Source organism: Armigeres subalbatus, chromosome 3, assembly GCF_024139115.2.
Source record: "Armigeres subalbatus isolate Guangzhou_Male chromosome 3, GZ_Asu_2, whole genome shotgun sequence".
Classification (NCBI taxonomy): Eukaryota; Metazoa; Arthropoda; class Insecta; order Diptera; family Culicidae; genus Armigeres; species Armigeres subalbatus.
The window spans coordinates 55,829,879-55,853,484 of NC_085141.1; the positions used below are offsets into that span (position 1 = coordinate 55,829,879).

Below are 23,606 nucleotides of genomic sequence, written 5' to 3' on the forward strand. Positions count from 1 at the left end.
ACACATTACTGCAGAATTCCTTCACTGATCCCATGAAAACTTTTCGTCGGTATCTAAATTTCTCAACCATTTAAAGTTTTCCACCTGCCGCTACCTGCTTTCGAAACTTCAAACCGCAGCTAAATCAATGAGCCCTACCAAGCCAACTCCCTGGCCCCCGAAAAAGCCACATACATGGGGCATCGGAAAAGTGATAAACCCGAGTACAAATTTTCCCTGCCGCTGCAACAGCAGCAGCAGCAGGGCCCATTCTTGGAAGTCTGAAGCAAAACTTTCGACTGTTGCTTCTAACCGTAGAAGAATTTCCTCTCGAAACAACGCGGTCAGCCGGAGGGCCCGAAAGAAATAATTAAGATGTTTGCTGAAATTTCGTATTGTGTTCCGTCGGCCGGTCGACCCGGGCTTGGGTGTTGATATTGGTTTGGTTTTGTTTATCATTCCCAACCAGGAAGCCCACCTGCACCTGGGGTTCTGAAAAGTTTTAACATTCCGACCAATCAAGCGTCGTAAAAAGAAAAGAATGGAAGAAAGTTTACGGGGTTGGATGGGGCTATGCCGACGGAACCAACGACGAATACGACGTGAGGTGAGAGAATGATTGACCTGGTCAGTTATCGAGTCAACTATGGGTAGTTTTGAGGGAAAACTTGGTTGGACAAAGTGGAAAAAGGCCTCGGAAAGTTCTGTTTCAGACAGCAGCCTAATGAGTTGGTTTCGGAGAAAATGCGGAGAATAGTTATGAGTTTGTTTTTGTTTTTCGATTATACTGATTACGGTACTAGATAATGACCAGGAGTAAACATTTTTTTGTGCTTATAAGAATGTGATTAGAATTGTTTAGTGACGTAATGACCGTTTGTGTATTCGCAAATTATATTAAACACTGCTCGAACCGACCCGATCTTGTTCGGGTTGTTATTTTCTGCGATTCAGTGATTCCAGTGTCCCACTCTAGTCCGATTTTAGCTCTAGCTTGGTGGTTTTCTCTAGAACTCATGAAAACGCTGTATTTTTGCATTTGAATCATTTGTTTGAGAAACTGCATAAGTCCATTTTACACAATTTCGAGAAAACAACAAAAAACTGTTTTTGAACAAATTGGCAACGAACCTTTCGATTTCTTCGATACATATCAATAGTTTATGGCAAAACTCAACACCCTGGGGCACTTCCAGTGCAAAAACTGTACGCGGTACCTCATAATTGCTTTTCAAAGTGCTTGCACATATGTTTCTCAAATAAACGAAAAAAAATTCATACATTCCCGAACAAAAAATATTTTTTCGTATTTTTTGCCAGAATACGTATTTTTGGAAAAGGATTCAGAATATATAAAAATCTCATTTTGGCCAAAAATGTTACATATGCAGTTTCTCAGACAAACGGTTCATTTGTTCTTCTTTCACAGCAAAATGTTTTCTGGTTTCATTTACATAATCACAGCTGATCCCAAAACGAATCGATTAATGAGGAAATCTTGCCAATCATTCACCCCATTCGTGAGTTATACTGCCTCAAGGGAAATGCAAACTCATTTATATATACAGATTATCCCAGTATGATGTTGTCCCAATTATATCAGTAGAGAATATGAATAAACCGGCCACAAATTTACAGATTGAAACTGTGTGCATCAGTTCGGCTAGAAAATCAAAATAAATAGAAATAAATGTAATTAGTGTTATGTTCAACTGTAAAATATATTTAGGAAAAAACTGAAATTATAATAAAATCTTAATTTGGATTCAGAACTAATTTGTAGAAAAATCGTTATTGTAATAAAAAGTAAGGGTATGCGATAACACACTTTTTTTTTAACGAAACGAAACGAAACGAAATTTAAATGTCTATGTTGACTCGAAACGAATCGAAACGAAATATGGTTTACTTTCGAGATTTCGAAACGATACGAAATCAAGGTCCATTGAATTCGAAATTTTACGAAACGAAACGAAATTTTTTTTTCGCGGAATTTTTTTTTTTGGGTTGGTTTTACATTATATACGCAATTCTAATTTAACTATTTCGAAGTTAAATATCTGTTTTGCAACCAATAGAGCTATAACTACAGAAGAAGCAGTCTATGATAGATTACCGCGTTCCCGTTTATATACTTTTGGCGATAAGGCGATACCCCGATACCCCAAAAAACTGAAGACGTTTCATAGAAAAAAAATAAACACGTATTTGTCGACTCATAATGGGATTACTACATAAGCGTTAATAGGAAAAGCTGTATAACATGAAAATGTAAGATCAAAAAGCTGTTTTTTATGATTTTGTTCAGCGGCGCTGCCAAATTTTTCGATAATATAAAGCATGGTTCAAGTTCAAATTTGTTTCGAAATTCCGCGAAATTCCGTTAAATTTCGTTAGAAGCTAGTTTTTTCTAGCGAAATTTTTGTAGTTTTACGAAACGAAACGAAATCAAGAAATCAGATTTCGCCATGCTCAAATATCGCGGAATTTCGTTTCGAACCACCTGAAACGAAATTTTTCGAAATACCGCATATGCTTAATAAAAAGTAAATTTGCAAAAAGGTGCAGCTTAAGAAAAAAATCATTAAAAAAGGTATAAGTGGAAGTTTATCTCAATTGAAAACAACTTAGTTCGCCATTATTGCCTGTTGAAGCGCATTTAGCTCAACTGACTCAACACGCAATTCCAACCACGATAATAATCAATTCTCTTCAAAGGGTCCTCCATAAAGAGCCACAATAATCCTGCTAGATACGGATGAAACAAACCGCAAATCCCTCTTTTCAAATGCTGCCTCCCCATAATCCCAACACGTCCACACGTCCTTTTGGGAATCAACCAACCACCAACAACGCTCGTAAAAATTGTTCCGTTTTCATTTTTTTCTCAGTTCTCCAAGCCCTTCCCATCGTCAAAGCAATGCAAATGGCTCTTAACGATCGCCCATCAGTGAAAGTCAGCGAACGACGGAGCGGAACCATGGGCAGTGGGTAAATGAAGTTCAAATTGAATTAAAATAAATTATCGGCCACAGTCCGCCCGGTGTCGCCACATTCCTTTGTTTTTATTTTCTCATTCGTCCCGGTCTCCCAGGTGTCGCCTTCGGGCACGAGTAAGCGTGCCACGTGGGATTGTTTTTAATCCAACACACTCCAAATTGCATTTAATTCCATCGGGGGTCTCGGACGCGACGCCCACCAACATCCGTTCCTACTTTCCCTGCGGGACAAAAAGTGTTAACGCCGCCCGTGTACTTTGGGAACTTAGGTGGTCAAAAACTGAAAACCTCAATTCGTCGAACTGAGTCGATTGGTATATAACACTATGGGTCTCCGGGCCTTCTATAAAAAGTTTGTTTTTGGAGCGATCATATAGCCTTTACCGTATACTTAGTATACGGTAAAGGCTATATGATCGCTCCAAAAACAAACTTTTTATAGAAGGCCCGGAGACCCATAGTGCTATATACCAATCGACTCAGTTCGACGAATTGAGGTGATGTCTGTGTGTGTGTGTGTGTGTGTGTGTGTGTGTGTGTGTGTGTGTGTGTGTGTGTGTGTGTGTGTGTGTGTGTGTGTGTGTGTGTGTGTGTGTGTGTGTGTGTGTGTGTGTGTGTGTGTGTGTGTGTGTGCGCACAAAACGAAGCAAAAAATGTCACTCATTTTTCGGGCACTTATTCTCAACCGATTTGCTCGCAACAAATTGCATTTGACGCAGAATCCTTTCCCATTGTTTCCTATTGAAAATTGGCCACGTCGGACTATGGGATTGGAAGTTATGGCCAAAATACAAATTTAAACGTAAATATCGCGTAAAAAATGTCACTCATTTTTCGGGTACTTATCCTCAACCGATTTGCTCGCAACAAATTGCATTCGACGCAGAATCCTTTCCCATTGTTTCCTATTGAAAATTGGCCAAGTCGAACTATGGGATTGAAAGTTATGGCCAAAATACAAATTTATACGTAAAAATCGCGTAAAAAATGTCACTCATTTTTCGGGCACTTATCCTCAACCGATTTGCTCGCAACAAATTGCATTTGACGCAGAATCCTTTCCCATTGTTTCCTATTGAAAATTGGCCATGTCGGACTATGGGATTGGAAGTTATGGCCAAAATACAAATTTATACGTAAATATCGCGTAAAAAATGTCACTCATTTTTCGGGCACTTATCCTCAACCGATTTGCTCGCAACAAATTGCATTCGACGCAGAATCCTTTCAGATTGTTTCCTATTGAAAATTGGCCACGTCGGACTATGGGATTGGAAGTTATGGCCAAAATACAAATTTATACGTAAATATCGCGTAAAAAATGTCACTCATTTTTCGGGCACTTATCCTCAACCGATTTGCTCGCAACAAATTGCATTCGACGCAGAATCCTTTCCCATTGTTTCCTATTGAAATTTGGCCAGATCGAAATATGGGATCAGAAGTTATGGCCGAAACACCATTTTTGCCTTTTGTTTACAAAGTATACAAAAAGGCTATATGTTCGCTCCAAAACCAAACTTTTACAGAAGACCTGGAGACCCATAGTGTTATATACCAATCGACTCAGCTCGATGAACTGAGATGATGTCTCTGTGTGTGTATGTATGTGTTTGCGCGCACCAAAAGTGCAAAAAAGTTTAGCTCACTTTTTTGGTACTTATCCTCAACCGATTTACTTGCAACAAATTCCATTCGACGCAGGATCCTGTCGTTTTGTTTTCTATTGAAAATTTGGAAGATCGGACTATGGGCACAAAAATTATGGCCAAAATGCTTTATGTTACAAAAAAGCGCGTAAAAAAGTCTAGCTCATTTTTAATGCACTTACCCTCAATCGATTTACTCATAACAAATTGCATTGGACGCGGAATCCTATTCTATTATTTTCTATTGAAAATTGGCCAGCTTGGACTATTACCTTAGAAAATATGGCCAAATTACTTTTTGCCTTTCTTGTGCTACAAAGTTGTACCGAAAGGCTATAATTTCTCTCCGAAAGCGAACTATCGGATGCTTCCACACTGATACACTTCCCTCCCTCTTCATACGGGAGTTTGGCAGAAGAACGGCCACGAGATTTATATCATAACAAATATTGCCCTCCGCTCGCTTGATGGGAATGATATTTTCACTTTCTTTTGTGTAGTCAGAGCTTCAGTTTAACAAACATCCAAATGTGATATCCTTAAAATATATAACTGGGTAAAATACAACAGGGGTATGTACATCAAAAGATTGGAAAAGGAAAAAAATGTCGAAATTCTGATTAGCATATTGTAGATCAAGTTGAAAACCGAACCGAGATCTCGCGTTTTCAACTGGATCTACAATATCTTTGCTTGAAATAATCCGATTTTCAAGTTTTTCCGGCCAAGAAGTTTTTTTTGTTTACTCTTAGCTACTAGCTCATCTACTTTCAAGCAAACACATTTTACGAAGGTCGAGAAAGGCACCATCACCGCTAGGTGGATTAATCTGGGTTTTTGTTTCTTTTGTTTCTATATAATCTGGTAAATCTTAGAAAAACACTTAACGAAAAACATGCTGAATCCGAGAACCTGCGTCAAGGGATTTCAGTAATGATGGCAACTGATCTACTTCAAAGTTTAAATTTATTGGCCTGACCTCGTCAACCAATGCCACCCAACTAACCACTTCATGGATTGATATATCTTGATCCGAACCTAGAGTTGATTTTTTTCTTGATTCGTCTTGGTCCAATCGCTATTTTTATCTTCTACCAATTCAAACCACTGACCAAGGTCTAATGGTAATTCCAAAGGTCATTCGATCTACTCCAAAGTAGGGTAATTCACAACAAAGAAGTCTGGATTTTTTGTCGGTAACAAATGCGATATTGGATCTAGTTTTTTTTATTTGCCTAGGTTTATTGATTCTTTCAGAAAATCGTTAAAATTTATAAAACAGGGATTATTGAAAATATTTTGGTCTTTTTTATAATCCCTACTTCGTACTTACTGGAACATATGCAGGAATTCATAAAGCAAACATTTATTAAATCCACCACGCGAAAAAAAATATAAAAAAAAAACTTTCGTTTATTTGGAAGGCTCATTTGCCGTTAAGCATTACGGTGTCAAGTTTTAATTACAATTTTTCATGATTCTTATGCACTAATGTTAGTTTTGCGAAACAGAAAGACTCGCAATTTGGTTATGGAATACTATAAAATAGTATAAAAGGAAGGGAATTCAGGGTGCTTAAGTGATAACGATGCTGATGTTCACATAGTTTCCATTCACTTCTGTAGCGGAACGAACAAAACAATTTATTTGGGCGATAACACCGAAAGGACAGAGACCTGCCAACCTTTTCCTTTTCTTTTGGTTGTTTTCTTCGGACCCGGAGATGTTCCTTTGGATCAGGTTAAAACTTCCCATTCCTGCTGCCAGCTGATCAAGGTTTCCTGACGAACTAATAGGAAAAATCTTCTAAGGTTATTTCCCAATCGTAAACATTACCTTCCATATCGCCTACCTTATCCAAAGAGTCCGCTTTCTCATTTCCCAGGATCGACCAATGAGCAAGGACCCAGGCTAATTGATTTCAAAAATATCCTAGCTCTTATAATGCGCCCAATAACCGTTTCGCCAAGGGCGCTGGGAGCAGGGTTGGGAAAAATCAAATTTTCGAAAAATCGAGAATGATCAAACTCACCGGCTATTTAACTTTTAAATTATCAAGTGATTAAAACTCGCCAACGATTAAGAATCGTTTGAAAATCGGATCTTGATTTGAAGCATTTACCGTTACATTTTGAACTTTTTTTCCTTACTAGCATGAAAATATGACGCCAAATAGAAGATAAAACGGGACTGTTGACTATTAGCTATTATTAGTGAAGATTAATGATTGAATGAAAATTCTGTGTTTATTATCGTTTGAGCACAAAATTTGAGAAGTTGTCGCCGGCGACAACTTGCCTACTGTTTTCACGTGAGAAGTTTTCACATGAAAATTGCAATCATGATCGTCTGATAATGATTAAGCACAACACTGGCTGGGAGTCCACGCTACGGCTCTGACAACAAGCAATTTAACTAAGCTTAGCTGAGCTTTGACTGACTACACCTATCTATGGTTGCTACTCCGTGATCCAATGATCAGTGAAATTGCACAAAGAATCAACTGCATGATTGCCTGGGATTGTTTAAGTTTTTTCAGTGTGCAAGTTTCATTGACTCAAATGTTCAAAAGATCAATAAGGGCGCCCGTCACGTCTTTGTAGTCAGTCAGGACGAGGAGTATAAGCAAGTGGTTTTTGCTATGTAAAGACCGAGTTTACCTCAGCGTCTCCACAAAACCACAGGAAGGATTATCAGTTAGTCGGAAGGGGTCCCATTTGAGCTAAATTGTTACAAATTAGGCCCTCTAGCATGTGGAGCTTATTGCTTGTTTCAAATGATGAGTACGACATGTTTTAGTTTATTTTAATAATAAAAAAAAATATTTTGTCTCTTAACGATTTCATGTAAACTATGACTGAAATGCAAAAAAAAACAGCCTAATCAACCGACAAACGATAAATCCGACAACGTGAAGGACACGTTTTATAAATGTCTTGATAAAGCCTATGGACAGTGATGACGTGAACATGACGTGAACATGACGTGAAAATTGATATTGGAGACGATAACGCTCAGGTCGGTAGAGAGGACGTTTTCCGTCCTTTAATCGGTAAGAAGGGCCTTCACTCCGCTGCCAATGATAAGGGCCTACGGTTAGTTATTTTGGTGCTGCCAGAGGGATAGCACCTACTTTGCACGAAAGAACATCCGAAAGCACACCTGGAGAGACCCAAATGGTGAAACTTGCAACCAGATAGTCCATGTTCTGGTGGATGGACGCCAATTATCGGATGTTATCGATGTGCGGACATTCAATGGTCCGAACATTGACTCTGATCACTACCTCGTTGTCAGTAAGATTCGATCACGGTTATCAACTGCATCGAACGAAAGATCACAGCGAACGATGCGATACAATATCCAGCGATTGTCGGCGGAAGGAGTATCGGCTGAGTAACGCCAGAAACTCGACGAACGGATAAGTACGATCAACGTTAGAGACAACATAATCCATCTATGAGAGTCGACCCATGAAGCGGTGAGCAAAAACGGTACTAGAAGTTATAGGCAAGACACAGATGTGACCCAGGACGGGTTAGTTCGATGTGGAGTGTCAGAGATTGACAGACGAGAATAACGTTGCCAGAAGCCTAATATTGGTGTCGGGTTCCCAGTTGAATATAGATCGGAAAGAAGAAACAAGAGAAGCCGAAAGAAGCTGTTTTAAGGAAGAAAAACAGTATGAAAAACAAGGGATCACTAAGGCGCAGAAAAAATAGAACAAATTGATATGCGGAGGTTTCATGAGACTGTCAATGACGTGCAGAGTAAGACATCGCTATCTATCTATCGACTCCACTCCAACAATTGCATGTGCTTTCGAATTCAATAACAAAAAACGTTCATGTATACGCACAGCAATTCAAAAATTCTGCGTATTTTGAAGAAAAAATATTTTAAAAATCTGAAGACACCTTTCTAATTTTATCAAAGCAAGTTCTTGGAGAGGGATCAATTTCCCCCAAAAATTTAAAAACGATCAATGTGTAATGTTTTCAACATAACCGCGAGTAGACGTAGGACTAGTATGAACGTAACGTATTTACATTTAACTTCTAGCTTTTGGATATATGGAGTTTGATTATAGTATTGATATTGGGAATGATAACTTCCATGCTGTGTAAAATTATTAGCAATTTGTTTATTCAAAACTTTTGGAAATAAAACTAATAATTAAATACATAATTAGAATTGCTTTGTTTCTAACTATTAAGCCCTTATTTACTCAAGCAAATGTAGGGCATGTAGGGGAACTGTTCCGTTTTCCAAACAAAGAAATACAGCACCAATTTCGTTGCTTCTTTTTGCTAACATGCGTGCTATCTGCTGACAAAAAATCACAACAATAAGAAACAAGTCAAGGAGCGGTAACCCTACTAAAATAGAGAAGGTACTGCTGATACATCAACGAAAAATTCTTTAATGTTTTGATTCCAAACTCCGAGGCTACGTCAAGTTTTATAATACAATTTCTCAGAAAATAAAGTTTATTTAAAAATGCTTTAAATATGCTTCTGGAAATTATTTTTTGCGGACTTTTTTAAAACATTTACATATACTACAGCGAAATTTTCTAATCTAAAATGGATATTAACACTATATTGCTGATTGTGCATCTTTAATTGCTAATGCTTTCTGCAAATAAATGAAAGTAATTATTTGATTTAAAAAAAATATTTTCATCAGTGTAGTTGATTTTTTTTGCTGGGGAATCAGAACTGTTATAGTATAACCATGTTTTAATGTACGTGTCGTTTAGTACCAAGCACAATTTAATATATGGTCAGTCATATGACATGACTCGTACCCATTCATTATGAAACCAATCACCTGGATGAGCAGACCAAATCTCTCTAATTTTATTCTTCTTCATCCACCACCGCTGCCCTCGCTGCCTCAGCCATCATCGGCCTCTAGCCATGAACTCCGAGCGATGCGATGGGCGATTGCATCCATCGCAACCGACACCACTGCATCCGACCATCATCAAGCACAGAATGACAAAAAATGCGCCCACTTCTTTCATGCATATTCGCAGACCCACCGGCAGTTCTACCGCTGGTGACTGCATGCTGTCGCTGTGTAGGTAAACAGCGAATGAACGAACGAAACAAAAAATGCGCGAGCAAAAAGCACGTCAGTACGCGCTGCTGTCACAAATTGTAATGACTCGCACACGACAGGCAGTGCTTCTTTTATACACGAAGAAAATCTTCCGGTAGACCCGAAGACCCGTGACATACCGCATTCTGATGTCCGTGTTAGGAATACACGGTATTGGTTACATATGAAAATTTTTCTGGCTTTGACAAGCATTGGAATTTTCAATAGCTTATCGTTAATAATTTCAAGTTTCAATGAAATAGGCAAAATGGTGGAGAGTGTCCGAGTCGATTGATATATAAATCTTAAAAATCCATCGAAAGATAAAGGCGCTGGTACCGTTCAAAATCTTCCCTTCCAGCGTAACGCTCTCGATTTCCAAAAATCTAAATGACACTCAGTATAGTAAAGAAAGACGTAAGTCCTACGTCAAAAGTCGATTTTTGACAGCACTTCAAAAAATCGATTGTGTATCAATAACAACAATAATTTAAGGACTGTCATACATCAGTAAAGTTAAAAACTGTATTTCTTAGAGAGTCTGTGTGGAAATCGCGTATGTTTATTTATTTTTGGCTGTGATACATCGAAAATCAGAAAAGGGGATCAAATCTACCCAGTCTCCCCTAACCTGTTGGAGATATGGGAACCCCCTCACAAAAAAACATAATACTAGAGTATCCTCCAACCTATGCAGGCTACTAATTGATACTTTTGCCGAGAGCTGCAGCTCTTCTCAATCTTGAACAGATTGCTTCCTAATCTTGATGTTAGTTGTTTATTTATCGTTATCGCCGAGTTCGAGTTTTAACGATAGTTTCGATAATTTAACGTAAGGTTACTCGATGATATAACGATAATGAGGTTAATAGATTAAGCGATTAAAGTTGCTATATCATTTTGGCAGAAGCCGAGAATTGGCCAAATTGATTGCAGCCTCTAGATCAGAGTTGATTTTGATCGAAGCGATACACCAAAAAAATTAGGCAGAGCATCGGGGTCAGACCATTTCTGCCCATGATTCCATAGTTGACGTAACAACCAGCACCATCGATGTTGGGAAAACGCATTTTTAATAAGTTTACCCAAATCATATCAATCAACAAAATACATAAACAAATCTGTCTAAATGGACAATATTAGTAGTTATTTAAAGGCCGCGGGGAATGAATTTTTATTCCTTTGATTGAAGTGGTCAAAATATGCATAGGTACGACAGTTTATGCGATCAAACAACCGTTTTGTGAAATGTTTGTCTCCATAACATGGCGTAAAAACCAGGCTACTACGTGTGGTTATATAGTGCTAAAGAATAATTGTAGTTAGTTCCAACGATTTATTGATTGAAGAAGGGAAATCTTTTGAAAAGTTCGAGTTTCCGGGAAAGGTTTTTCGGATAGCTCTTTCCGTGAAAATTGAAATTATATGGTAAAGATAAAATTATGTGAGGAAGAGTTCGTGTTGCAAAGAATTTAATCAGTACCGTACGGGGATTTTTGCACTATCACAGCATTAGAATGGTTCTGTAACAAGTGTGCAAGCAGTTACCGTTTTCATGTATTGCCAAAGCTCTCGCTCCAACCAAATTTTAAGCAAAAATGGTTCCAACCCGAGTAGATGAGGATTAAAAGTAAATCAATCGTGATTAGATTGCAAAATGAGATATGGGTCTGATTTATATGTAGGATATAATAGCACAAAATATCAGACGACAATATCCAAATTTGCTCTGAAATATCATGAGGTTATGGGTTAATGGTATTTGGAAGAAGTGATTAATATCTCGTTTTTATCCATAACACATCTTGATATTTAAATAACACTTCGGTGTGTTTTTTTTGTTGAAATTTTTCCTGCTCTTTTGAATCTTACATCAAAGTTCATATCATGTTTTATAATTAAGTTCTGTCCGGGTAAGGTAATGAAAAACATGAATAAGAATTGCATTGCAATTGTAAAAACTAAAATAACAGCCGTGGAATACATTAGGATCCTTCCCGGTAAATGTGCTCGGAATATACATACCAATATTATCAAGCTGAGGTACACATAAAAAGCCATTAATTAAAGTCCTCAGTGGCAGACCTCTCCTGCCACGCAAAAAATGAAGCTAGATTTTGGTTCTGATATGCACTTTTAGAAAATACCCATAAATTACTACACTTTAGAGGGGGAATGGGGATTTACATAAGTGTGATTTCCCATACACAATTTTGATATGCTTTTAAAAAAAGTGTGACGCAAATAGCTAATCATTGCGTTGCATAATTATTGGACTTTCATAATTCTTCTTTTATATTATACTTTCTTTTTTAATGATCACGGTTGTCTTAAATCAAAACTTTTGGCGACAATATTAAGCAAACAAACATTATTTTACTGATTCAAAAGAATGAAAACGTTTATCTCCAGAGCTACACCTCGATGGATGAAAGCTTATTTTGTATATACCGTGGAATTCACAAGAAATGCTTGCTTTAGCAGGAACTTGTTTATAAATTTTTGATTACAAAATCAGTTACGCCCAAATCATAGAGTAGTCCTAAAATACGACAAAGTAAAACTAAAACCTATGTTGGGCTTAATTAGTGGATTGTGAACGTCGAAAAAATATGAGACAGGTTTTTTGCTCCATATTGCAACAGGTAATGGAGGTACGTCAACTTATGCGATCAAATGATCATTTTTCCAAAAACAATTATCGCCATAACTCGAATGTTTCCGAACAAAACATGAATATTTTTTCATGGAACATATGTATAATACATAGTACGAAGAATCCATATCCGCAAAAAAGTGTGTTTTGGTCATTTTGGCTTATACGTCAAATATGCGATCATGGGCAGATTTGAACTTGCGCATGTGCTGGAAAATTTGTTTTACGAACGTCGATTGGAAGGACATGAATTGGATCAAGAATTTTTTTGGAGGCAAGAAGCTCAAAAAGACTGACTCAATGTTGGGCGGCGCGAGGAGATTAGTGTACACAAACACAACCTCGCTCTAGACGGGAGATGGGTAGGAAGCAGGCGCCAAATAAATATAGCTGATCATGTACTGTAGATACTTGTCGTTTAAATTATAGAAAGCTGTAGCTGCTGGAAAAAGTATCAGTCAGTAGCCCTCCATTGAGTGGTATAGGGGAATCTAATATTTTTTGTGAAGGTGTTCTATTAACTACCTCCGATATTTTCATGTCTGTTCTTCTCTTACTAATTTAATAATAAGATGATCAGAAAAAATATTTTAAGCACTTTTCAGTGGAATGTATTCAACCGTCTAAGGCGAGTTAAGTACTCTCCATTAAATTCCACTAACTTTTGTTATCCTTGCAGATACGTATTTCGACCTCACAGTTGAGGTTAATTGTTATCATTATCATTTTTTTAAAAATATTTTCTTTTGTGGCAAGCTACTCCGCAAGTACCGTTACCCTATGAGTTTATCACATAAGTTGGGTTCCACGTTCAAAACAAATAATTTTTGTAAGAAGAAAAATTACACGGAAATGAAATTGTATTTTTTGTCCCGGGTATCCCGCGATTTTCGGAATTTCAAAAATAATATCCCGGGAATCGGGAAATCCCGAATTTTCCTTAATCCCGGGATTTTTTGTCCCGGGATGTCCCTGGATGGAAACTCTATATGATATTTTGGAATACGTTAGATTTAGAAAGTTGCAATCTTTTACAAAGATGTTCAAGAAGTCAAAATGAAACTGTTGCAGATCATATTATTTCGGAACTCGTCCGCTTGGGGGCGCTAGTGTATTCCAACTTTCTAAATCTGACAGGAACAAAATATTCAACCGAACGAATATTTCCATATACACTAGCGTCGCCAAGCGGATAAGTTCCAAAATAGAATGAGCCGCAACAGTTTCATGGGGAAGGGTTGTTTGACCAAAAGGGTCATTTGGCCGAAAGGGTCGTTTGGCCGAAAGGTCGCTTGGCCGAAAGGGTCATTTGGCCGAAAGGGCCATTTTGACGGAAGGGTCCTTTGGCCGAAAGGGTCAATAGGCCAAAAGGGCCATTATTTGGCTGAATAGGACATTTGGCCGAAAAAGACATTTGGCCGAATTGGTCATTTTAGAAGTAAGAAATTAGACTAAGAAGAAAGACGTATCAATTCTCAGTTCTCCTCATTTCTCACTTCCCTCTGTAAATAAATGAGGATCATGAAGTGAGTAGTCAGACGTCTTACTACTCACTTCGCGCTTTCCACTTTTTTCAATGAGAAGTGAGAAATGAGGAGTGAGAAGTGAGACGTCTCACTTCTCACTGTAAAAAAGGAGCGCGAAGTGAGACGTGAGAAAGTGAAAAGCGTGAAGTGAGTAGTGAGACGTCTGACTACTCACTTTGCGTTCCTAATTTTTTTTACAGCGAGACGTAAGAAATGAGGGGTGAGAAGTGAGACGACCTTATATCCCTTTCGGCCAAATGTCGATTTCGGCCAAACGACCCTTTCAGCCAAATGACCCTTTCGGTTAAACGACCCTTTCAACCAAATAACCCTTTCAGCCAAATGGCCCTTTCAGCCAAATGATCCTTTCAGCCAAATGACCCTTTCGGCCTAATGACCCTTTCGGTTAAATGTCCCTTTCGATCAAACGACCCTTTCGGCCAAACGATCCTTTCGGTCAAATGACCCTTTTGTTCAAACCTTCGGCCAAATGTCCTTTTCGGCCGAATTAATTTTTCAGCCAAATGACCCTTTCAGCTAAATGACCCTTTCAGCCTGATGACCCTTTCGGCCAAATGACCCTTTCGGTCAAACGACTCTTTCGGCCAAATGACCCTTTCGGTCAAACAATCCTTTCAGCCAAATGACCTTTCGGCCAAACGACCCTTTCGATCAAATGACCCGTTCGGCCTAATGACCTTTTCGGCCAAATGTCCCCTACGGCCAAATTACCCTTTCGTCCAAACGACTCTTTTGGTCAAATGACCCTTTTGGCTAAATGACCCTTTCGATCAAACGACCCTTTCGGCCAAATGACCTTTTCGGCCAAACGACCCTTTTGGCCTAATGACCCTTAAGGTCAAATGTCCCTTTTGGCCAAACGACCCTTTCGGCCAAATGACTTTCGACCAGATGGGTTTCATCTTAATGGTTTGTTCGGCATAGTGGCATTCGGCCAAATGGCTTTCGGCCAAATGACCCTTCCCCTCCGAAATAATATGAACCGCAACAGTTTCATTTTGATTTCTTGAACAACTTTGTATAAGACGACAATTTTCTTATTCTTATGAATTCCACAATATCAAACCCAACGAATATTCCCATAGACACTAGCGCTTTCAAGCAGATGAGTTCCGCAATAATATGATCTGAGACAATTTCATTTTGACTTCTTTAACAATTTTCTAGAAGACTGAAACGTTCTAAATCTAACGAATTCCAAAATATCCAACAAAAAGGATGTTCCCATCTACACTAGTGCCGCCAACGATTCGTATTGACCTCTTGAAAAAAATTGGTGGAAGACTGCAACTTTCAAAATCTTGTGGATTCCAAAATATCATACTTATATCACCATGAACATCGAGCTGGTGAGCACCAACCACGCAATTTGTATGAAAATCACGACTTGCTCCGACGTTTTGAGGTTCCGATAGGTCCCTTTCGGAGATCCCAACGTCTCAGACAGATCTTGGAGGACGGGAAAATTTGTGAGACCCTGAATTGTTCAAATCGGTTCATTGACGGCTGAGATATAGCGAATTGTAAATAGCGTTCCGACTTTTTCGAGGCTTGGTCGATCGTGTCAGTAAAACCTATCTCGGTCGGAGGAGTGTGAAGTGGCTGGTAAAAACCGGGTCATACGTGGAGAAGGCGAACGAACCACGAGTTGCATCAACTGTTGGGAACCATTTATCGTGCACACTAGAGGTGGGAAAAATGGATCACTTCGTTGAACGGATCAGATCTTGCTCATTCAGCCTAATGATCCGGACCTTTCATACGGATCGGATCTTTGGATCAAAATGTAAGGAGAACGCAAAATGCTGAAGCGGTTGTCATTCTGGACCACACTTTTGACCCATACAGACAATAATTTCACCCCTCTCTCGCTGATAAACATATATATATAGAACTTGCAATAAACTTTTTATATTGTAATTTTCTTACAAACGGTTAGATAGTTTGCTGATCTTTCGAAAAGTGAGCTTCGAATCATTTGATCATTTTGATGGTTCCGGCTCTGAATGCCCATCTCTAGTTCATACCACGAAAATCAGAAAGCTGCGGTAGGCCGGGCAGGTAGACAGAATGTCGAACAATAATCCGGTCAAAATGAATCTCGACAACGATCCGACCGGAACAAGAAAGCGAGGTGTACAGCGAGCAAGGTGGATCGATTAGGTGGAATACTATTTGCCCAGACTGGGTGGTTGGCGACCTGCCTCCATGGATCGAGCGGAAGCCAATGGACGTACGATTTCCTGCCACGATGCGTCTCCAAATTTCTCTGCTTGTATCGTTATCGGAGGTCACCAGTGAACCCAAGTACACGAATTCTTCAACCACCTCGATTTCGACACCACCGATCAAATTAAACGCAATCTATAAACATACTGCCGCAAAGGTATTTTCATGGCTGCCAAAATTGGAAACAAAATTTAATATTCGGCGGCGTAGACATATTCTACATTCTACAGTTAGATTAACTGATTATACACAGACTTTTGAGTCCATTGCAATTTTAGGAGTTTCATTTGAGCTAGAAGTTTGAGACATTTGACGTGAACCTGATTTTGGGACCGCACCTCGAAGGAAAATCCAGATGTGCACAAACTACGCGAAGAGTTGCGGTTTGTCCGCACGCTTTTCATTTGTTTTTAAATCAACCCCCCTCAAACGGCGTTCACGGACGAAAGCGTATACAATGGGTAGCGATTCAAGATTAGCGATTCATACGGAATTATAGAAAAATGAGATAAAACTTTGTCCTTGTTTAATTTATTGTAGTGCATCAAATACATGCACTTATGGTTACTTTCGAGATTGACTAAAATCAGATATCGTAAATCATTCATAAGCCTTTTACAAATTTTACCTCTAAATATTGTGCTGCTATTTCCAAAATCTTAAAACTGACGAATGTCCAACGATGACAGAAAACATCTAATAAAACTATAATGTCGTAGTCGTACCCGATGTTTATCTGATTTCCGAAAACATCCCATCCACGACGTATTCGAGATTGCCCACCCTCAGCGACACCGCGTGTGTGCGACACTCAATTCGGCAATTCAAATTTAATTAAAAATAAATTAACTTTATCGCCTCGCTTATCACTTCACTGTTCCATTATTTATTCGTATACATCTCACTTAATTCGATGATGCCCTTATGCTTTTTACTTTCCAAATCAAGACAAAATTTTCAAAACGACTTATCTGCTTTTGTAAACAAAGATTCAAACGACGATTTGACGAATCTGATAGCTCTCCCACGCAAACCAACACCATCAACAGGTAGCGGAAACCTTCATCTACCTTTTGGTGGTGTTGGTTTGCGTGGGAGAGCTATCAGATTCGTCAAATCGTCGTTTGAATCTTTGTTTACAAAAGCAGATAAGTCGTTTTGAAAATTTTGTCTTGAAATAATATATTTTATTCATTGCTAGCCGCACGTACCCGGCCTTGCTTGGTTCTACCAACTGAATTGTGCGATTGAACTGCAAAATGCTGAGTGTCGCACTTCAGACCAATTGCGGTAAGTACTGTTGTGGAATAACTCACAAAATTTATGCTTGATCTGCTTGTATACACTTCCTTCATAGAAGAAGGATTGAACCCAGGATCGAATATTGAATATAAACTGGAAAATAAGTAAAAACCTACAACATAATTCCAAATGTAATGATATGTAATTATCAAAAACCCCATCACAATCACAAAACTATAATTTCTCATCTGAACCCCAAAAAAATGCTGACTTGACGGCCTTCGTGATGTGCTTTAATTTTTAATGAGTTGTCGCTGGGATGGGCTGATTCGAAATGAGCCTAATTACAGGAAACAGAAAAAACAAGTGAAAAATGGATATGCCACTGCCCCCCGTAACACAATCGAGTTCCTCTGACCATTAATGCCGCTACTATTCGCGTGGAAGAGTAACTCATATGAAAACTCAATCAAATACATAAACCAACCGGACTCTATTGTGAAGGCGTGAATACGCTGCTGGGCAGAATTTCAATTTCATTATTTTCCGATAGAAGAGAAAAATAAATCAAATTAAAACTTAATCACCTCAATCCTGGACATAAGGATGGGTGCTACGCAACACGTTGAACCGGAAACAGATGCCCCACCAATTGAAATCGGTTCAGCGCTCCAGCATACTAATTGATTTAACCGCGCACCAGTCGAACCTGGCAAACGTAATTATGACAAACAAAAACAACTGCAGCTACGTCGCACTCTTTAGCCTACCCTCCAGCACAGCAACATAAGCTGATATATCATTTTCATTTAAATTCATGCCTTTCCGTTTAAATGATTTTGATGTTTTTAAACTATTACCTTTAAAAGCTACTGCTGCAACTGATGCTGCTGGTTCTTAGATTGCTGACCAAAACTGCCACCAGGATAAGGGCGATGAAGCAGCTGGTAGTGGCGCTGGTATGAAGACGCGGACTACCGTTGGAGCCTCCTCGATGCGTTACGCTCAGGTCACGAATTTCGGTATCTGCATTGGGAAGAGGGTAAATAATAAAAGAAAGATGCAATTTTATGGTTAATATCAATGATGTCAAATTATGGTTCAAGATAACAGATTGTCATTAGTGATCCTTCATGCCTATAATTTAACTTTGTGTGCGTAAAGTTTATTTTATTTAATTGATTACAAGAAATGCCGACGTTGAAATTTCAATAACACATTTTCTATAAATATCCTGTGGGACTTACAACGCATTTTTTTTATAATTTTCGATGGGATCTTTTCATATGATTCATTTGAATCCCACAGCGATAGGCATGAGCATCCCGTTAGAATTGACCCGTCAACTGTGAATTGATATACATCAGAAATCCCAACCGAATCAAAAACTAAAGAGGAAAACCACCAAAAATTCAAATGGAAATCCTATGGAAATTAATCGAGATTCATCGGAAATCCCAATAAGTTCCTAAAAAAAAAAATCCTAACGAATAGTCGATGAAGATCCCAGCAGGATTTGTGGTATTCTATTGAAAATGTCTGCAGGAATCCATTGGAATTCCGAACGAAGTTCCATTAGAAACCCCAGTGTTATTTTTTTGGAATCTCAGCGAGATTTTTTCGACAGTCTGAGCGGGATTCCAATGGGAATCCCAACGAAATTCTGACGGTAATGTAGGAAACGATACTGAGGACCGAAAACATGTATTTTGAGGAGGACAATGTTTTATAAAATATGCAAATATATCCACTGCCTATTGCTGGGATTCAAACCCACACTTCCCAGTATGCTAGACGGATGCTCTACCACTATGCTATGCTGCCGGTATACGCATAACTGTCCCATGTACATAGGAAATCCCAGCAAACATGGGCCAAATATGCGGTAAACGGCAGGCTTACGATAGACGTGGATACCTTCGAGGTGGTCGAGGAATTCGTCTACCTCGGATCCTTGCCAACGGCTGATAACAATGTTAGTCGTGAAAGACGAAGACGCATCATCTGTGAAAGTCGGGCCTAATACGGGCTCCAGAATAAACTGCGGTCAGAGGCTCGGAAGCCTCCTTTCAAGAGGCTCGGAAGCCTCCTTTCAAGAGGCTCGGAAGCCTCCTTTCAAGAGGCTCGGAAGCCTCCTTTCAAGAGGCTCGGAAGCCTCCTTTCAAGAGGCTCGGAAGCCTCCTTTCAAGAGGCTCGGAAGCCTCCTTTCAAGAGGCTCAGAAGCCTCCTTTCAAGAGACTCAGAAGCCTCCTTTCAAGAGACTCGGAAGCCTATTTTTAAGAGACTCAGAAGCCTCTTTCAAGAGACTCAGAAGCCTCCTTTCAAGAGGCTCAGGAAGCCTCCTTTCAAGAGGCTCAGGCCTCCTTTCAAGAGGCTCAGGAAGCCTCCTTTCAAGAGGCTCAGAAGCCTCCTTTCAAGAGGCTCAGGCCTCCTTTCAAGAGGCTCAGAGCCTCCTTTCAAGAGGCTCAGAAGCCTCCTTTCAAGAGGCTCAGGCCTCCTTTCAAGAGGCTCGGAAGCCTCCTTTCAAGAGGCTCAGTAGCCTCCTTTCAAGAGGCTCAGAGCCTCCTTTCAAGAGGCTCAGAAGCCTCCTTTCAAGAGGCTCAGAAGCCTCCTTTCAAGAGGCTCAGAGCCTCCTTTCAAGAGGCTCAGAAGCCTCCTTTCAAGAGGCTCAGGCCTCCTTTCAAGAGGCTCAGAAGCCTCATTTCAAGAGGCTCAAAAGCCTGCTTTCAAGAGGCTTTGAAGCCTCCTTTTAAGAGGCTCAGAGCCTCCTTTCAAGAGGCTCAGGCCTCCTTTCAAGAGGCTCAGAAGCCTCCTTTCAAGAGGCTCAGAAGCCTCCTTTCAAGAGGCTCAGAAGCCTCCTTTCAAGAGGCTCAGAAGCCTCCTTTCAAGAGGCTCAGGCCTCCTTTCAAGAGGCTCAGAAGCCTCCTTTCAAGAGGCTCAGAAGCCTCCTTTCAAGAGGCTCAGAGCCTCCTTTCAAGAGGCTCAGAAGCCTCCTTTCAAGAGGCTCAGAGCCTCCTTTCAAGAGGCTCAGAAGCCTCCTTTTAAGAGGCTCAGAAGCCTCCTTTCAAGAGGCTCAGAAGCCTACTTTCAAGAGGTTCAGAAGCCTCCTTTCAAGAGGCTCAGAAGCCTCCTTTCAAGAGGCTCAGAAGCCTCCTTTAAGAGGCTCAGAAGCCTCCTTTCAAGAGGCTCAGAAGCCTCCTTTCAAGAGGCTCAGAAGCCTCCTTTCAAGAGGCTCAGAAGCCTCCTTTCAAGAGGCTCAGAAGCCTCCTTTCAAGAGGCTCAGAAGCCTCCTTTCCAGAGGCTCAGAAGCCTCCTTTCAAGAGGCTCAGAAAGCCGCTTTTCAAGAAGCTCACATGCCTCCTTTCAAGAAGCTCTGAAGCCTCCTTTCAAGAGGCTCAGAAGCCTCCTTTCAAGAGGCTCAGAAGCCTCCTTTCAAGAGGCTCAGAAGCCTCCTTTCAAGAGGCTCAGAAGCCTCCTTTCAAGAGGCTCGGAAGCCTCCTTTCAAGAGGCTCGGAAGCCTCCTTTCAAGAGGCTCGGAAGCCTCCTTTCAAGAGGCTCGGAAGCCTCCTTTCAAGAGGCTCGGAAGCCTCCTTTCAAGAGGCTCGGAAGCCTCCTTCCAAGAGGCTCGGTAGCCTCCTTTCAAGAGGCTCGGAAGCCTCCTTTCAAGAGGCTTGGAAGCCTCCTTTCAAGAGGCTCGGAAGCCTCCTTTCAAGAGGCTCGGAAGCCTCCTTTCAAGAGACTCAAACGGAAATCCCTTCGGTGTTACAACAGAAATTCCAACGGGATTTCAACGGCATTCGAAAGGAAATCCAAACGGAATTCCATCGGAAATCATCACGGGATTCCAACGTAAATTCCGATGATATTCTATATTCTGCTGTATTCCTTATAAAATCTCAGCTAGATTCGTTCGGAAATCTCAGCAAGTTTCCTTCGGAAGTCTAAACAGGAAAATCACAACGGAAATGTTACGGAAATCCCAGCGGATTCCAGAGGAAATTCCGACAGTATTCGAACAGACATCCTAACTGGCATCCAAAGGAAATCACAGCGGGATTCGAACGGAGGTTTCAGCGGGATTCGAATGGAAATCCCAGCGGGAATAAATCAGAAATCCCAACGGGGTTCAAACGGAAATCCCGACGATATTCCAACGGAAACCCAAGCGGTATTTCAACAGAAATCTCATCAAGATTTCAACTAGAATCCTGACGATATTCCAACACTGTTCCCAGCGGCATTCGATTGGAAATATCAGCGGGTTTCCAACGCAAATCCCAGCAGGATTCCTTCAAATATCTCAGCTGGGTTCCTTCAGAAATATACGCCGAATTTTCAGACAGATATCCCAACGGGATTCAGTCTCAGCAGGATTCCTTCGAAAATCTAAGCGTGATTTCAACAAAATTATCAGCAAAATTCTTACGGAACTCCCAGTCGTATTATGGCGGAAATTTCAGCGACATTCCAGCAAAAATCGTAGCGGGATTTTAACGGAGATCCAGAGTACCACCGGAAATGGATTTCCAATAGATTCCCACTGGGAATTCAGATAGAATCCAGCTGGGATTTTCGAAGGATTTTTGGAAGGATTTGCATTGGAATTTTGAAGGAATGCTGAAAGCAATCCTAATGAAATTTTTATCAGATCCTTGCCAGAATTGTTTGATTCAATCCACTCAGATTTTCAATATAAACATGCTGCTTTCCAGTGCAACTCTGTTGAGATTCCAAAAACAATCTGACATATGTATCTAATGGAATGGAATGGAATCCGTACACTGGATGAATAAAAAATTATTTGGAGATATTCACTTGTCATACGACGAAAAAGTACTATCCCATTCAACTCTAGTACTTGATTATTATTTTACAAAATACAAAAGGTCGAAATACGCATCGGTAAAGTTACAAATTAGTGGTGGAATCAAATGAGATAGTGCTAACTCGTCTTATGATAAGGGTCACCTGTGCTAGATCAATGTGTTTGGTCGTGTGGCTAAAAGCCTACTAAATACTGATATTTATTATGACTAAGATGTACTAATTTCAAATGGTGCCAGGACCCGACATTTCTCAATTCTGGTGTCCCATATTCAGCACAAATTACTTTTCAATTATATCTTGGAATGAAATAATTAAGTGATTGCTCAATTCTCCTCTCACGTTATAAAAAAAAGCAAATGTCAGCAAAGCGAAATCTTTCAAGATTTCGTTTGTTTTTCAGTCCTGAACATGACACCAAGAAGGAACACACCCAAAGGGCAACCTCCACTTACCTGTGTTTGACGTTGTGAACAGAAAGCTGTCAGAGAAATCACTCCATCCGTAGCGGTTTCTGGCGTAGGAAAGGGCGCCGAGATGTGTGAGGGGATTTTTTTTTAGTTGGATTCGTTTGTTTCATTATTCGTGTGTTCGCAGCGGTGAGATGTCATTTCCAGGGGTTTTCAGGTCCGTGTCCCCAGGGTGGAGTTCGCCATTTAATTGCGTTCAAGCGGTGCGACGGCAGAACCAGCCATCGTGTACCGGTGAATCCAGCGGACGTGCAAACAGGTGTCATTTGAAAGAGAGAAAGAAAAGCGACACAATGGGAAATTAATTTTAATTTAGAGGGTTTGCATGAGGTGAACATTGGACGAGAGTTCTTCGATTTTAAATGGTATGGTTAAGCTGCAATGACATCTTGAGATGATAATTACGTTAATATAGTCAAATTAAATAGAGAAATAAAACGACTTATTGATTCTCGGGGAGTTTTTAGAGCTTCAATATCAAACAGTAACTTGACGACAATAAAATTATGAGTGAAGTCATGTACCACGAATAAGGAATACGAAAAGCATTGTGTTCATTAAAGAAATTCTCCTACATCATTTCGGATATACCATGTTAGGCATAAGTACGTTAGGCACAATGGATGTTAGGCATAACGGACGTTTGGGATAAAATGATCCGAAGAACATCTTATGACATGAAGAAAGCAGAATTATGCCAAACGTGCCTTATGAGTAACGTCGCGGACCCCACCATTTCAATTACATGGATCGCTTCTTGTTGCTTCAATTTGGGTTTGAGATAGCGAATATCCTGGCTCTGACGTTGGAGAATGCGATATCTATGAGCGACATTCTTTGAAATTTTGTATCGATTTTGTATAGACAGCAGGAATGATTAAATCCGAACAGAAAGATGGTGAGTT

The 23,606-nt window shown here is 39.9% G+C and overlaps 1 protein-coding gene across 1 annotated transcript in view; it reads right to left on the reverse strand.

The window, feature by feature from the left end:
* The window catches only part of LOC134224346 (hemicentin-1), a 587,700-nt gene that overhangs the window by 17,670 nt on the left and 546,424 nt on the right, over positions 1-23,606 (reverse strand). Inside the window, exons 11-12 of the mRNA XM_062703676.1 lie at positions 22,687-22,745; positions 18,268-18,433 (exon numbers count right to left, since the gene is read on the reverse strand). Coding sequence (XP_062559660.1) covers positions 18,270-18,433; positions 22,687-22,745 — 223 coding nt within the window. The 3' untranslated portion in view covers positions 18,268-18,269. The remainder of the gene's footprint in view (positions 1-18,267; positions 18,434-22,686; positions 22,746-23,606) is intronic.